The 17,253-nt window shown below is 43.8% G+C and overlaps 1 protein-coding gene across 1 annotated transcript; it reads left to right on the forward strand.

Annotated features, from left to right (window-relative positions):
• Positions 1-5,606: 5,606 nt before the first annotated feature.
• Positions 5,607-16,191, forward strand: LOC140201554 (uncharacterized). Its single transcript, XM_072265841.1, has 2 exons — positions 5,607-5,646; positions 10,036-16,191. Exon 2 carries the CDS (start codon positions 10,616-10,618, stop codon positions 11,798-11,800), a length of 1,185 nt encoding a protein of 394 aa, XP_072121942.1. The 5' UTR covers positions 5,607-5,646; positions 10,036-10,615; the 3' UTR covers positions 11,801-16,191.
• Positions 16,192-17,253: the final 1,062 nt, after the last annotated feature.

The following is a 17,253-nucleotide window of genomic DNA, read 5'->3' on the forward strand; positions in this document are numbered from 1 at the left end:
CTGCGGTCTCGGAGGCAATCAAGATATCATCCACATGTTGTATGATAGTTGAGTCAGTGCCTGGAAAGTCCCTTAGCTGTTATCTCAATGCCATATAGTAGACAGTGGGACAACTCTGAAGATCCTATGCTAGTCTCGTCCACTGGTATTGTTGACTATCAACTGTAAAGGCCAACCATGGTTGAAATTCAGCTACCAGTGGTACTGACCAGAAACCATTGGCAATATTGATAACTGTGAATGACTGATATGATGGGTTCAGGGTGCTGAAGATAGTTGATGGATCTATCCCCAGAGGGGTAACGTCTACATATTCATGGGTGATCCTGTAATCCAGTGTCAGTCTCCATGCCATTCGCATTCTTGACAGGCCAGACTCTACTGTTTACGGACAGTGTGTCTTGACACGAATTACTCGCTTCTCCAGCTGATTGACAATAGGCATGATGCCGTCTAAAGATGTTCTGTTTAAAGGATATTGCCTGGTACTAGGTGGCATCTTCCCAGTAAACGTAACAGGATCCATTCCCAGCAGGCCACAGTGATTTTTGTTTTGTGCCCATATTGGATGACTAGTTAAAACAGAGTGTAAACCAGGTAATTTTACACTCTGTGAATTGAAGAGTGGAGTTTAAGGTCAATAGGACATCCATTCAGAGAAGAGGTTGTGTGATGTCTCCCACCCAGAACTGTATTTTTTTGTATGTGAGACCAAATTGTAGGTTAACTGGTTTGCTTTTGATTAACTGGTTCTGTCTTCCAGTACCATGCGCACATCCACAGCTGCTAGTCAATGGCACATTGTGTTTTTGGGCAATAGCTTCAGTTATGCATGTTAGTTCTGCTCCTGTATCCAGTAGGAATTTAACACATTTATATCCAATAAGTAAATGAACTCCAGTTCCACTCGTTCTGTTGGTCAACAGGTGGAGACAGTTGGTTCATCTGTACCAATCTTATTTGGACTTCAATATCTTGCTCCACTTGTTTGGCAGCAGGATCACTGTAGGAAATGGCAGTTTCACTCCAATTTGCTTTTGTTAGCTTCACCAGTTTGGCAACATCTGGTTTCAAACCATCCGTGAAAGTTGACTTAAGAGAGTCATGTGTGGATTATTCCATATTATCTTCAGTCATTGCTTAAACTCCTGAGTAGCTGATACAAAATGTCTTGTAGCCATCTTCGTACTCTGAAACATCAGATGAAGCCTTTTGTTTGAAATCAATCACTTTCTTCCAATCAATCTGTGTTGGGATTTTCATTCCAACCATTTCTTAATGGTGTCCCAAATATCTGGTAAATTCTGTTTATCCTGTCCTGTAACATCTTCAACTCGAAGTGTCAACTGTCTTGTTTGTTCAGAAGACAGCATGCTAGCTAAAATTTGAATGCCACCATATGGATGCAATTTGTATATGTTCTTAATTCGTCGAAGTTCCAACAAGGTTTTAAGCTTCCTTGTTTTTGGATGTTGAATTTCTTTAAGCAAACGGTCCAGTTTGTCATTTCTTCTTGGTTCTGGTGGTTGATGGTAAATCTCATGCCTCTTTAAGCAACACACATCAAAGTTGCTGGTGAACGCAGCAGGCCAGGCAGCATCTCTAGGAAGAGGTACAGTTGACGTTTCGGGCCGAGACCCTTAGTCAGGACCCTTCAGGTCTCGGCCCGAAACGTCAACTGTACCTCTTCCTAGAGATGCTGCCTGGCCTGCTGCGTTCACCAGCAACTTTGATGTGTGTTGCTTGAATTTCCAGCATCTGCAGAATTCCTCGTGGTTACTCATGCCTCTTTGCATTTCTTACATTTTCATTATTGCATGTTTTTACTCCCTTAGTTTTTATTGGGGCAAATTGTGACTTGGGTGTCAGAACAATTACCTCATCTCTGTCGTCATTACCGAGACCACTAGAGGTCTCTGTTGAGTTAATGGTATAATAATTTTGCACTTTTCTTGCAGTTCCGACGCTGTATTTCAACATGATTGGCATCACCATTAACACCCCTCACTGGATTGGCAGAACTACCCATCAAAGGTCGCGGCTGCGCACAGCGATTCTATTTCTCAATCTGTAGAGGGTTGTGTAGCTGGATAGAGATGCGTTCAATTAATAAAGCTATTTGTTCTTTAGACTTTTTTCATATTTAGCCACTTTATTCCTTCAGCATGTTACACATTTCTTGCTTCTCCCCCAACGGATCTAATTCGCACCGTTTCTACTCATGGCTAAATGATCAACATTGCAGCTGTCCTAGTTTGGAGTGTTTATAAACGCAAACAGGAATTCTGCAGATGCTGGAAATTCAAGCAACACACATAAAAGTTGCTGGTGAACGCAGCAGGCCAGGCAGCATCTCTAGGAAGAGGTGCAGTCGACGTTTCAGGCCGAGACCCTTCGTTAGTCATGACTAACCTCTTCCTAGAGATGCTGCCTGGCCTGCTGCGTTCACCAGCAACTTTTATGTGTGCTGCTTGGAGTGCTTACATGATTTTTTCAACTTTGATAAGATTCTAAACTCCCAGAGAAGATTCTTTCTCTAGACAGCACTGGGATTTTACTGCGTGTTTTCTGGTTAATCGTATCAAGTTTATATACTTTATTCAAGTAAGCGCTTAAAATCTCAGTCAACTGTTCGGTTACGGCTGCGGATTTTGGAGATTCAGTAGTTTATTTCTGAATTTCGCCCGTTGCTTTAAATTCGATCTTAATGCGTACTCTTCACTTCTGGACGTCACATTTATGAGACAATGTACTCATCGGGCTATAATCGGATTTTTAAATGCTTACAAACCGATTTTTTAGCAGGGCTAACAGACAAGCTGCTCCCGAGAATTCATTGGAGTTCATTCTTAGCCCGCACATTTAACATCATTAAGGATTATTTTTTTCAGCCCAAGAATTTATCAAGGCTTATTTCTTAGTCTGTTAGTTTTTAGTGGGGATCCGTCACAAAGTAATGTGCAGTTTTCTTCTCGCTGTAAAACACTTTAAAGGGTAAACTGAAGCAGAATCAGACGATTTCTCTCACAGTTAAGCTCTCTTACCTCCTGGGTGCGCGCCAAAATTCCTTTCTTTCTACGACGAATTCTTTTGAATTCTGATTTTATCAAGTAACCGGCCCCTCGTTGGGTGCCATAAGCTCTTGAATCTCTGTTATTCTCGGAATGAACAAGAAACTTCTATTCATTGATTATTCACAATCATTTATTTTAAAGTTTAAAGTTCAAAGTAAAAATTGTTTTCAGAATACATACATGACACCACATACAACCCCGAGATTCTTTTCCTGCAGGCATACTTAGCAAATCTATAGGACAGTAACTGTAAACAGGATCAATGGACAACAAACAGAAAATGCAGATGTAAGTAAATAGCAATAAATAAAAAACACAAAATAACAAAATAAAATAGTCTTTAGATGAGTGTAGTTATCTCCTTTTGTTCATGAGCCTGATGGTTGAGGGGTAGTAACTGTTCTTGAAGCTGGTGGTGTGAGTCCTGAGGCTCTTGTACCTTCTACCTGATGGCAGCAGTGAGAAAAGAGCATGGCCTGGGTGGTGAGGATCATTGATGATGGATGCTGTTTTTCTACGGCATCGTTTCATATAGATGTGCTCAATGGTTGGGAGGGTTTTACCAGTGATGTACTGGCTGAATCTATTAGCTTTTGCAGGATTTTCCGCTCAAAGGCGTTGATGTTCCCATACCAGACCGTAATGCAGCCACTTTCCACCATACATCTACAGAAGTTTGCCAAGGCTTTCTATGACATGCTGAACCTCCACAAACCCTTGAGGAACTAGAGGCGTTGTCATGCTTTCTTCAAAATTATATTTAAATGACAAGGGAATCGCAGAGGGAGTGATGCCTGCGGAAAGTGTAGGGGTGGGGAGGAGTAAACATAGAAACATAGAAAATAGGTGCAGGAGTAGGCCATTTGGCCCTTCAAGCCTGCACCGCCATTCAGTATGATCATGGCTGATCATCCAACTCAGAAACCTGTACCAGCCTTCTCTCCATACCCCCTGATCCCTTTAGCCACAAGGGCCATATCTAACTCCCTCTTAAATATAGCCAATGAATTGGCCTCAACTGTTTCCTGTGGCAGAGAATTCCACAGATTCACCACTCTCTGTGTAAAGAAATTTTTCCTCATCTCAGTCCTAAAAAGCTTCCCCTTTATCCTTAACCTGTGACCCCTCGTTCTGGACTTCCCCAATATCGGGAACAATCTTCCTGCATCTAGCCTGTAAAGATATGTTTGCTGGTAGGATCCCCTTGGAGACAGCAAAAGTTATGGAGGATGATGTGTTGGATGCAGAGGCTCATGGGGTGGAAGGTAAGGACAAGAGGAACTCTATCACTGTTAAGGCAAAGGGAAGACAGGGTGAGTGTGGATGTATGGGAATTAGAGGATATGTGGGCATGGGCAGCATCTATGGTGGACGAAGGGAAAGCCCATTCCTTGAAGAAGGAGGACATCTCTGATATTCTGGAAAGGAAATCAAAATCCTGGGAACAAATGCAGCAGACACAAAGGAACTGAGAGAAGGAATAGCAATTTTGCTGGAGACAGAGTGAGATGAGTCAAGATACTCTGGAAATCATTAGGTTTATAAAAGATACTGACACATTTTATCTCCAGAGATGGAGACAGGCAGATCGAGAAGGGGGGGGGGGGGTGGGGGAAGAGGTGTCAGAGATGGACCAAGTGAATTTAAGGACAGGGTGGAAGTTAGAGGCAAAGTTACTGAAATTGACAAGTTCAGCACGGGTGCAGTTGTCAGTGAAATGGAGGAAGAGCTGGGTGAAACTTCGATGGAACAGGGTGAGAAACCAAAGCTGTGCCAGCACATGCCAGGCCTTCGGGGCTCCAGGAATTGGTGGGGACTAAAAGATAAGGGAGGGAATCAGACCAGGAGTATGAGGCTACAGAGGAAATATCAGCAACATTTCAAAACTGACTGAGTGAAAAAATGTTGTTTATTTCTGCATAATGCTGGCGGAACTCAGAGTGTTAGGGATCACCTCTGGAGAGGAATAAAGAGTCAACGTTTTGGGCCGAGACCCTTCACCATGCCTGAACTGTTTGTTCTTCTGCCATGTGACACACGAAATGCCTGTTAGATATTGAGTCTTGATGAAGGGTCTCGGCCCGAAAAGTCCACTGTTTACTCTCTTCCTTAGATACTACCTGACCTGCTGAGTTCTTCTAGCACTTGTGTGTTGCTCCAACTTTCCAGCATCTGCAGAATGACCTTTGTAAGTGGGTTGGACTTTGCCATTTGACGCACCGGATGCCTGTTTATATTGAGGTATTGAGAAAAATTAGTCCTGGTAAAGGGTCTCGGCCCGAAAAGTCCATTATTTATTCTTTTCCATAGAGCATTTTCTCTGTTGCTTGAGGTTAAGGTTTATGGGAGCTTGCTATACAGCCGAGACTCCTAGGTAAAAAGAACACTGAGGCACATGCAACCAGTGATTGCGGACTGTCTTAATGTGACCTTGATTACCCAGAGGTTTCAGTACTGCGGAATTCGCCGCCGGTGACCCGGCGATCAAATGCGCATGCGTACGAGGCGCAGCTAGTTTCCGAACATCGCGCATGCGCTCAGCGAACAAAAGGCTCTGTCGGAGCGACCGCAGGTAGGAGCGGGTAGCGGAGTTGATTTTTTGTGTGGATAATTCGGGAATGTGATCTTGGGGATTTGCGGATTAACCCTAGGGTGTGGCCCGGCCAGGAGTTCCACTGTGGAAATTTCCAGAAGAGGAAAGACGTTGCTGGGGACAGTCAGGATCTTGTAGGTGGCGAGAGGGTGTCTGGTCATTTACGGCAGCAGTATGTTTCCTTTTTGCCGATCTTTACAGATAGTGCTGAAGACCCGGTTAGTAACCGGGTGAGCTCTGGGATATCTCTCCCCTGGTTTAATGTGGAGCTGGGGAAAAGGCTGACAGATGGGTTGTCCGTCTATACGGTAGAATTTATGGCCATTATCGTCACTCTGCATTGGGATGAACGAGTTAAGCTGAACAGAGTCGTGATCTGCTCAGACTCTGCCTCGGTACTGCAGAGCTTGGAATCGAAACGTTCAGGGGTCGGGGTTAGGAATGGAAGTGAATTATATGTTCTGGGGAGTGCGGGAGTAGCAGTCCAGTATTGTTGGGTAATTGCTCATGTAGGTGTATCGGGTAATGAATCGGCCTATGTTCTCGCAAAACAGCCACTTACGAAGTCGGAGGCTGAAATTATAGTCAACATGGGAAAATATGAACTCAAATCTATTGTTAGGTTGACTGGGATTGGGAGATAGCAGAAATTGTGGGAGAGGAAGGTGGTATTACAATTTGTTTCCATCAATCCAGGGGAGGCACCTTTTGGGAAGGAATAGGAGGGAAGATTTGTGGTTGACGAGACTAAGGTTTGGACATACGGGGTTGCACCGCACTTTAGCACTTGTTGCTAAGCATGGGAATGGATAGTGTGATTTTTGTAAGGACCTTGTAATGTTCAATCAGGTTTGCGGGTCTGGGAACTGAGACACGAAATGCACTGACTTAGAACAGATACATTAGTCATTTATTTACAAACAGTAAAAATTCGACTGAACATTCATGTTCCCCCAGTTATAGACACTACAAACCGGAATACTCAAGACATGCGTACATTCAACAAACATACTTAGATAAAAGTGCACACAGAGCACATCTTCCCAATGATCTCGCCTTAAACAAAGAGAGCAAGCCCCTTCCATGTGCGATGTTGTAAAGCCAGGATATTTGAAACTGGACACCAGGCAGCTATCCAACGGGAAAAGCAGCTGCAGTTTCTAAACCAACCAATCACAATGGAAGCGACTTTCAACAATCAAAATAAGGCACACCCCCACAGGACACTCTATCCCTTGAAAGTTATGAACATGATGATCCAACCCTCAGACCGGTATGACTCTCAGGAACTCCCAACTAAGCCATACGGAAAACATAACAGTACTGTAAACCTAAATCACCTCCCAGTATACTGCAGTAGTACCCCAGTCTCTCTTTGCCCCAAAATGCCACCAGCCCCACCTCAGAGTGTAATAGCTAATGAGGTGGTCCCCCACTAAATCTCATATACTGACTCCGAGATATGATCAATCAGGTGAGTGATGTTACCTGCCCTGTCCAGAATGTAGGTGCAGCATTCTCGACCAGTAACAGTACAAGTGCCACCTTCCTTTGGGAGCAGGTAATCCAAGGCCATCGAAAACAGTTCCTGGGACAGTCTGGCTGACCATGCTGAGAAAGGCTATCATTCAAAACATCTTCCCTTTGTAACAGCCCACTTTCCAACCAGCATGGACAAGGTGCTCATCCAGGGCACTGGGGTGGTGTACATATAGCGCCACATATCAACTGCGCCACCCTGTGAGAACCACAGGTAGGCTTAGGAACTGCATATCCTGTAAGTGCCATTCCGCACCCAACAAGTACCCAGCCTCACAACAACACTTGGCACAGACACAGCCATCCCAGGATACTGTTCCTGCTCTCACTTGCCACCCACCTTTCACCTTGTACCTGTACTCAGCAGACCACCTACACCCACTCTCTGTCAGGTGGGGAAATCACCAAGAGTCAGGACTTGCCAATTATACAAATAAAACAGAGGGAGATACCAGTCCTTAAAACACTCACCAGGGCTAACGAGGCTCAGGTCCCTTAATGCTGTTTGGCTGGAAGTCTACTCCCTCCCAGCTCCCCCATAACCTAAACCCGAGAAGCCGGATAATTCCCCTAGTCTTATCCTTGTCAAGGGGATCAAAATCAGTGCCATCCTTTCTCTGATGTAGTAAGGAGTCTTCATACAAATTTAGCAAAGTGATCCATTGGTCCTGTGTGCAGATTCGAACACCATCCTCAGGAATGTATCACAGGATCCCCCACCACAAATCAGCACCCACCACTTTGCATTCTGTAATGCAATGAGATGCAAATGCACTCACTCCTGATTAGTCACTGGATAGTTAGAAAACACAAAAAGAATAGAACTTGTAGAATTGCTCCCCAAATGCTTAATTCCCTCTGAAATATAGGCACCTCATATCTGGAATAAAGGTGCCCAGATTTCTACCAAATTTCAACTCACATTTCATGTGGCCAGTATGAAATGAGTCATCTCAAAACCAATTATATGGGGAAACAAGTAACAAAATAACATATTAAGACACACAAATGCACAACAGACTTAGAAAATGAAACAAAGTACCTGACTAAATGAAAATGGGAAACAAAGCAACAGATTAAACATAAAACAGAAATCATAAAACCTGGGCTGTACTCCTCTTCTTCCGTTGTTTAAGGCAAGAATGCTCTGCACGCACTTTTAGCTACGTACGTTTGCTGAGTATTCAGCTTTGTAGTCTCTGTAACTTAGGGAACATGAATGATTGGTTGAATTTTTACTGTTTGTAAATAAATGATTAATATACCTATTTGAAGTCAGTGCATGGTGATGGTGGTGGAACATCTTGGCCCTTCTAGTCCGTGCTGAACTCTTACTCTCACCTAGTCCCACCGACCTGCACTCAGCCCATAACCCTCCATTCCTTTCCTGTCCATATAGCTATCCAATTTAACTTTAAATGACAACATCGAACCTGCCTCAACCACTTCTGCTGGAAGCTCGTTCCACACAGCTACCACTCTCTGAGTAAAGAAGTTCCCCCTCATGTTACCTCTAAATTTTTGCCCCTTAACTCTCGACTCATGTCCTCTTGTTTGAATCTCCCCCACTCATGGTGTGATGTACCGCAGATATTCGTTGGAATATGGGAAGCTGTTCAGGCAATTATTGAATAGATCTGTGGTAGCTAGCAGGATATTCTGGCACCTGACAGTTAAATCCTGTAGATCGCTGGTGGACTTTTTAATTAAAACAGGTTTGGGAGTTCGGATCTGATCTCTGACAAGGCTCCCTTCATTCTCCGTTACAATAGGTGGCAGTAATGCAATTTCCTGAAAAGTGCGCGCCGCCATTAGCACAAAAGAAGGTGGTGAGAATTCAGCCCTGGGCGGGGCTTTCATCAGCACCAAGACTGAGGGACAATTACTGTGAGCTCCGGTCACTGCATGGTCCCACAAACCCAGGACAGTCCTGGTCATTTCCATCACTCTTAGCTCCACTATTCATACTTGGCGCCCCGCATAGATGGGGCCCTCGTTCGTGGGGGTTTCTGGGTAGAGAGGCAGCCATGAATTCTGTAGTAGTTTGTAGGGCGTGTTTGGAAGCACAAGTGGAGGGAATAGGAGCGGATGGATCTCTCAAATACTATCAAGCTTCAACTATCTAAATCCAGACATTAGGAACTCAGAACAAAAATATAGTTGGAGTTAATCCCTGATGAAGAATCTACCTTCCAGTCAATGTAAATACCAATTAGTGTTGCATAGGAAAAAAAATCCTTCCATGGGCTTTAGTTCTTGAGAAAGTTAACTTTGTTCTACCTTCTCGTGTTCTGGGCCTTTCTACCCATGAGAACATGTTTTGTACCGTTCTTTCTGGGTACATATGATATCAAACAACTTTGTCCTGGGTAAGAAGTGACCTGTAGCTTTCATTGAAAAAGTATGCCACACTGCAATGAGAAAGATGACAGCCCTCCCCTTCATATTCACTGGCATTGCCATTGCTGAGCTCACCTCCGTCTATCACCAGAGGTGGGATCAGGGTAACCAGAAAGTCTCCAGGAGCAGCCATGTAATTTCTTGTGGTCTCTGTGGGACATGATCAAAAACTAAAATAACTCTATTGGAGAATACTGAGCAAAGTCACAGTTTGAAGACAGACAGAAATGACTCATTATGATGCAGACAGTAAAATATTCAGATAATTTGATGGTCAGTACTGATGTCCAGTTAGATGAGGAATTGTTCCTCCAACTTGTGTTGAACCTCACTGTAACAGTGTAATGTCAGAACTCAGCATAGTGACAAAAATTCTCATTTGAAATGTTGTCCTTCACCCATTGATGCCTTCTGTGAATCTTTTTACAGGTAAAGAATGTGTGTAGTGGAATTTCAAACACAACAAGGGTTTCTGTCACTCAGTCAAACTGCAGACACATCAGTGAGTTTACACGTTGGGACAGGCCAGTCACCTCCTCTGTGTGTGAGACGAGATTCACTTACTGAGTCGATCTGACAACGCACTAGTGAGTTCACCTTGGGGAGAGGTCATTCACCTGTTCTGCATGTGGGAGGGGATCTACTCAGTCATCCAGCCTGAAGATACAAAATCAAGTTCACACCACAGTGAGAGGGTTCACCTGTTCTGACTGACAGAAGTGATTCATTCTGTCATCCAAGCTGACGATACATCAGAAAATTCACACCAGTGAGAGGCTGTTCACCTGCTCCGTGTCTGAGAGCTGACCCACAGACAGACCAGCGAGTTCACAAGGGAGAGAGATTTTTGAATTGTTTCGTGTGTGGGAAGACATTCACTGAGTCATCTGATCTGTTGACAAATGAACAAATTCACCTTAGGGAGAGGCCATTCCCCTGCTCAGACTGTGGGAAGGGATTCTCTCAGTCATTTCAACTGAAGGTACATCAGTGAGTTCACACTGTTGAGATGCCATTCACCTGCTCAGACTGTGGGAAGGGATTCACTCGGCCATCTCATCTAAAGGTACATCAGCAAATTCACACTGGGGAAAGGCCGTTCACCTGCTCAGACTGTGGGAAAGGATTTATTCGGTCATTTCAACTGAAGGTCCATCAGCAAGTTCACACTGGGGAGAGGCCATTCACCTGCTCAGACTGTGGGAAGGGATTCACTCATTCATCCCACCTACAGACTCACCAGTCAGTTCACACTGGGGAAAGGCCATTCACCTGCTCAGACTGTGGGAAGGGATTCTCTCGATCATTTCAACTGAAGGCACACCAGCAAGTTCACACCGGAGAGATGCCATTCACCTGCCCAGACTGTGGGAAGGGATTTTCTTACCCATCTCAACTGAAGGCACATCAGCAAGTTCACACTGGGGAGAAGCCATTCACCTGCTCAGAATGTGGGAAGGGATTCTCTCAATCATCTCAACTGAAAGTACATCAGCGAGTTCACACTGGGGAGAGGCCATTCACCTGCCCAGAGTGTGGGAAGGGATTCACTCAGTCATCTCAACTACTGGCACATCAGTCAGTTCACACTGGAGAGAGGCCTTTCATCTGCTCAGACTGTGGGAAGGGATTTACTCTGTCATCCCACCTACTGACACACCAGTCAGTTCACACTGGGGAGAGGCCGTTCACCTGCTCAGAATGTGGGAAGGGATTCTCTCAGTCAACTCAACTGAAGGTACATCAGCGAGTTCATACTGGGGAGAGGCCATTCACCTGCCCAGACTGTGGGAAGGGATTCACTCAATTACCTCAACTGAAGATACATCAGCAAGTTCACACTGGGGAGAGGCCATTCACCTGCACAGACTGTGTGAAGGGATTCACTCTGTCATCCCACCTACTGGCACACCAGTCAGTTCACACTGGAGAGATGCCGTTCACCTGCTCAGACTGTGGGAAGGGATTTTCATACTCATCTCAACTGAAGGTACATCAGCGACTTCACACTGGGGAGAAGCCGTTCACCTGCTCAGACTGTGGGAAGCAATTCACTCAGTCATCTCATCTGAATGCACATCAACGAGTTCATACTGGGGAGAGGCCATTCACCTGCTCTGAATGTGGGAAGGGATTCTCACGGTCATCCAACCTTGTAAAACACTACCGAGTTCACACTGGGAAAAAGATTTAAATAAGCTGCTTGCTGGGTGTTTAACCATCACAGTTGCTGAATCCAGAGGCAAGTTCAAAAGTGACTGTCGGTGTTGAACTCTGCAATTATGGCTGCTGCTCATCACACCCAGTTCTGTACCCTGGTCACTGGGCATGGGAGGAGTTTCTTCTGCTGATGTTCACCTTTAATGGGACTGGAGTTTCATATTCTGCATCTGTGACTAATAAATCAGTTCTATTTTAAACTCTGTCTCAAGTGCCTAGTGAATCTACATCACGCCCAGTGTACAGTAGGGAGTCAACTCAGCCTAGCTGGTACTTGCCAGTGCTTCTGTTCCATGACAGTCCTTTTAAATCCATCCCTGCTGCTCACCTCTCACTCTCCCTGTGGAGATGGATTCCATATAGTCACCACTCTCTGAAGAGATTTCCCTTGAATTTCCTGCATGACTTTCTGCTGACTGATGAAGAAGACGAGTCTGATGTGTTCCATGTCCTTCAAATCTCTGGGCTGAGTAAGAATAACAAGACCTCTTTATTTCCTGATCATTTCAACATTGTGAGTCATTTTCACTGCTTCTAAAAGGCTGTGTGTCATACAGCTGTCATGTTAAAATGCACCACTGTGGTTTGGTGCTCTGGCCAATGAAAGGGGTAAAAGCATATGATAAGGAGCAGGGAATCAAGCTGTGTGTGTGTGTGTGTCAACAAAGGACAAAGTAGCAACATTTGGAAGCCGATTGACAGAAGAAAAAAATTGACTTTTGACACAAAGAATGCCTTTTGACATTTGATTACATTGCTTGTGGGAGCTTGCTATGTAAAACTGGCTACTGAGTTCCCAGAATTGAAAATACGCGTGGACTAAGATGTTATCTGTCCTGTGCTATCACCAGTGGGATCATCAGTTGATCTGCCACCCGTCTTCAGAAGTTTCAGCCCTCTTCTGATCAAGACTCCCTCAAGGTGGTGGGACCACCTCCCACTGGTGAGCTTAAAAACTTGGCGGTTGTGCTGCAGTACTCTCTGCTCAACTGCTTCTGTTACAACTTTGAGAACGTTGTTATGTCTCCAAGTGTACATGCCACTGGAAAGATTAACTCTGCATGCACTCAAATTATGTTGAAGTGTTCCCATACTTTGAGTGCAGCCACTCAAAATATAAAAATATTGACTGGATTGGTGGCATTTGGCAGAGGGGAGGCAATGCTTGCAAACACATTGAATGGCACTCTTCTTACCCAGAAATCTCTGAGCTTCAGAATGTCCTATCACTGTGAATGGAGTGTGCAGGGCACAGGAGTTTGTTGGATCCAAATGTTGAATTTTAATTGTCCCTTTTTTTGTAATTTAACATTTGATTATTTCCTTGTATTTTCAGTCGCTTTTGTATGCATAACAGTTTAAGATGCCTGTCGTGGCTGGACATAATATAATTTGGGAAGTTTCTTGTACTTTACAAAGTGGATAAATGTTTTCTCATTGGTTGATTTTTACTGCAGTATTAACTAAGTGGTTTCTAACTGGATTAATATTAACTATAGACTTGAATGATTATTTTTCTTATCTTTGGGTATAAAAGCAGCTGTTATGTTAGGCACCATCTTTAGTTCCCCTTTCTTCTTTAAGTATTAGGCCCCTGACATGGTTCTGTTTCTGTTCTATCAACTTTGAGTAAAACCACCATGAAGCAACAAGTTTTATGACTTGTTCCTGACTTCTAAAAGAACCTTGGATTTAAACATCGTTCCACCCAGTGGCCTAGTCGGCAGAATTTAGAGCTCAGAACAGTGCAAGGCAGAGAGACTTTTTAGCAAGCAACAAAAAGGTGTAAGAACTTCCTTTTATGTTCCAAATTGTCCGTGTTTAAAAACAGCAGTTCTGGCTCTTTCATTATCGCATGGAAATCAGGATTGAGGATTTTTGCCTTGCTATTTTTAAAAAGAGATTTGTGAAAAAGTAATGCAAGCTGGGAGAGTCATATGCAAACTGGTAGAGTGCTAATTAAATCATTAGATTCATACATGGAAAAGAAGATAATATATTTGTGCAAGACAGTGGAGTTTGTGGGAAAACAGGTACATCTAGTGGAGGATGGAGAAAAAACATGCAGGTAATAAACAAGCCTTTGAACAGATTCACTCTGTTCTTCTTCTGGTTCTTTATTATAAGACCTAGTGAAAAGTACATAACAGAATTTGGAGGTCCAACTGATATTGCTCGTCTAGGCATGGTTGTAGTGTGGAGAACCCCGGTGGCTGGGTTGTCTGAGAGATTTCCTGGTAGCAACGATTGCCAAAAGGCAAGTCTCTATTCGCTCCTAGGGATTTTCTCTCTTGGAGTCGGACCTCAGATTTTTGTTTTGCTATTGCCCTGTGCGCTGTGGTTTGAGCTGTGGTCTTGAGTACATCGGTTTCTTCCACCATGTCTCTGACGCAATTGGCACGGTGACAGAAATGCTAAAATGAATGGGGCAGTAAAAAGGTTCATGTGAAAGTGGTGGGCAAACAAGTTGGATGGTTCAGGGTCAGGGACAGAAACAATGATCGACCCAGCATCTGGGATGCATGGGTCGAGTCGGTAAAAGTTAAAAGTGTAGTATCAGGGACACATGGAAGGGTCAATCCAATATTTAGGGTGCACTAAATTATTGTTAGTCAAAGAGAAGTCATAGTAATTGATTGGCCATAAATCAATGAAACAACATCAAAAATTACAATAACAGTCAAGTAACATTATGTAAGGTTTGAACACTACTGGATGTTGTAGTGGAGAAGGAATAGACTGCACTGAATAAAGACTCAACGGTAAATGAATTAAAGGGATTAAAGAAACAGTGCATTGATTTAATGGTGGTTATGAATGTGATACAGAAATCGGTAATGAAAAGTAACGCAACTGGCTGTCAGAAGTTACAATGGGACATTGATAGGATGCAAAACTGGGCTGAGAAGTGGCAGATAGAGTTCAACCCAGAGAAGTGTGAGGTGGTTCATTTTGGTAGGTCAAATATGATGGCAGGATATAGAATTAATAGTAAGACTCTTGGCAGAGTGCAGGATCAGAGGGATCTTGGGGTCTGAATCCATAGGACACTCAAAGCTGCTACACAGGTTGACTCTGTGGTTAACAAGGCATACGGTGCATTGGCCTTCATGAATCGTGTAATTGAATTTAGGAGCCAAGCAGTAATGTTGCAGCTATATAGGACTCCACTTGGAGTATTGTGCTCAGTTCTGGTTGCTTCACTGTAGGATGTGGAAGCCATAGAAAGGGTACAGAGGAGATTTACAAGGATGTTGCCTGGATTGGGGAGCATGCCTTATGAGAATAGGTTGAGTGAACTCGGCCTTTTCTCCTTGGAGTGACGGAGGATGAGAGGTGACTTGATAGAAGTGTACAGGATAATGAGAGGCATTGATCATGTGGATAGTCAGAGGCTTTTCCCCAGGGCTGAAATGGTTAGCATGAGAGGGCATAGCTTTAAGGTGCTTGGAAGTAGGTACAGAGGAGATGTCAGGGGTAAGTTTTTTTACGCAGAGAGTGGTGAGTGCGTGGAATGGGCTGCCGGCGGCAGTGGTGGAGGTGGAAACGATAGGGTCTTTTAAGAGACTCCTGGATGGCTACGTGGAGATTAGAAAAATAGAGGGCCATGGGTAAAGCCTAGGTAGTTCTAAGGTAGGGACATGTTCAGCACAGCTTTGTGCGCTGAAGGGCCTGTATTGTGCTGTAGGCTTGCTATGTTCTAACACTGGAGATCATAGAAAGTGTTTAAAGCAGATACAAAAGCTGCAGTAAAATGTGAATGGTTTGCTTCTTTTAATTATGTGAAGTGTGGGGACATGTGAGTTCACTTGAAAGAGTGTGTGTGTGTGTGTGTGTGTGTGTGTGTGTGAGAGAGAGAGAGAAAGAGAGAGAGAGAGAGAGAGGGAGACAGAGACAGACAGACAGACTGTTCGGTGTTTGCTCAATTTTGTGTTCTGAAATGTGTTAATATGTCAGGGTCCCTATGCAGCAGTTTTCTCTCTCCTGGTTCTTTGTAAAATATGTGAAAGTTTTTCACAGCAACTTTTAACTGTTTATTTTAAGTTTTGCAGTTACATGTGATGGTTCTCAAGGAAGAGAAGTACAAGCTTGGATTTGGGTTCTGCATTGTCTGTATTCTATTTTGGTTTAGTGTTTCATTATTTGGGGTCCATGTATTTGATTTTGGGGGGACCCACATTCCACGCTTGCCAGGTGAAATCCAGGTGAAGAAAACTGGACAAATGTGCAGATCCCTGTTCCAGATGTGAGATGCCCACATTTCTAAGGGATATGGGCATTTGGAGAAATTGCTCATTGGTAGTCAGTTAAATTGGGAACTTGAAATTAAAATTTTTGAAAGACTGGAATACTTTGGGAGCAATTCTAAAAGTTGCTTTACGAACAAGACTGCTTTATTTTTTAGAATATAAAAAATGTTATTCAATACTTTTGAAATATTGATTTCAAGTTTGAGACTTCTTGGAAAATAGTTTTGATGCAATCAGCAGTTTGGCATGTAAATTGCAAATGGAGGAAGTTTAAGGAGTTTCCTGGGGACTCGACTCTAATACAGTCTGTGGTTAACCTCCTGTCGACTTCCCCAAGCAAGGGAGCTGGTGAGCAGGACTCCCTCATCTTTTACATAAACTAGCTAAGAAAGGCCATAAAGTATCAAAGCCGAAACCACAGTTTGTACAACCAGAAGTTAATTATCTAGGACCTATCCTATCCCAGGATATAAAGTCATTGATTAAGACTCGGATTGAACCAATAGTTAAAGCCCTGCAGCCAACGACTTTTAGGGAAATGAAGCATTTCTTGGGAATGACTGGGTATTGTGTACAGTAAATTTTAGATTATGCAGCAATTGTTAGGCCCCTCCAGAAAATCTCTCTTCCCAGTCAACCAGATCCAATATGCTGGATTCCGGAAGCTGAGGAGACATTTTAACATATAAAAGCACCAATGATATGTGTCGCTGCTTTGGAATGGCTGTGTTCAGGCCATCTGGACTCAGGGCCGCAGGGGAAGACAAGGGCCGATTGCTTATAGGCAGCGGTCTACCTGGTTGTTTTCAGCAGTGGCTGCCTCTTGACTTGCTGTTCAGCAAATGCAGTCTCAGACTCTAAATCATCTCCTCGTGTCCGTATCCCACGTTCAGCAGAAATGTTACTGACTTGCTCTGCCACCTAACACCCTCCCCCCGCTCAATAAACTAAGTACGAAAGCAAGTCATTATAAATCTGAATGTTAGAATTACTCGCTGTGGGACTTTTAATGCGGCCACTCTTCTCCCCAGAGGAAGACATCGATACACACTGCCGTGAAACTGTGACACAAGAAGTAATAAAACTCCGTGTGGACCTTACTGATACTCCTCCTGTTAATGCTGAATCAATTTTCTTTGTTGATGGCTCGGCTTTACACATGGGCAAATCATGCGCA

This window comes from Mobula birostris, chromosome 8, assembly GCF_030028105.1.
Source record: "Mobula birostris isolate sMobBir1 chromosome 8, sMobBir1.hap1, whole genome shotgun sequence".
In the NCBI taxonomy this organism is placed as follows: Eukaryota; Metazoa; Chordata; class Chondrichthyes; order Myliobatiformes; family Myliobatidae; genus Mobula; species Mobula birostris.

Bases quoted from the DNA above. Each gene is read 5' to 3' on its own strand.
- LOC140201554 (XM_072265841.1), top strand. From the start codon at position 10,616: ATGCCATTCACCTGCTCAGACTGTGGGAAGGGATTCACTCGGCCATCT.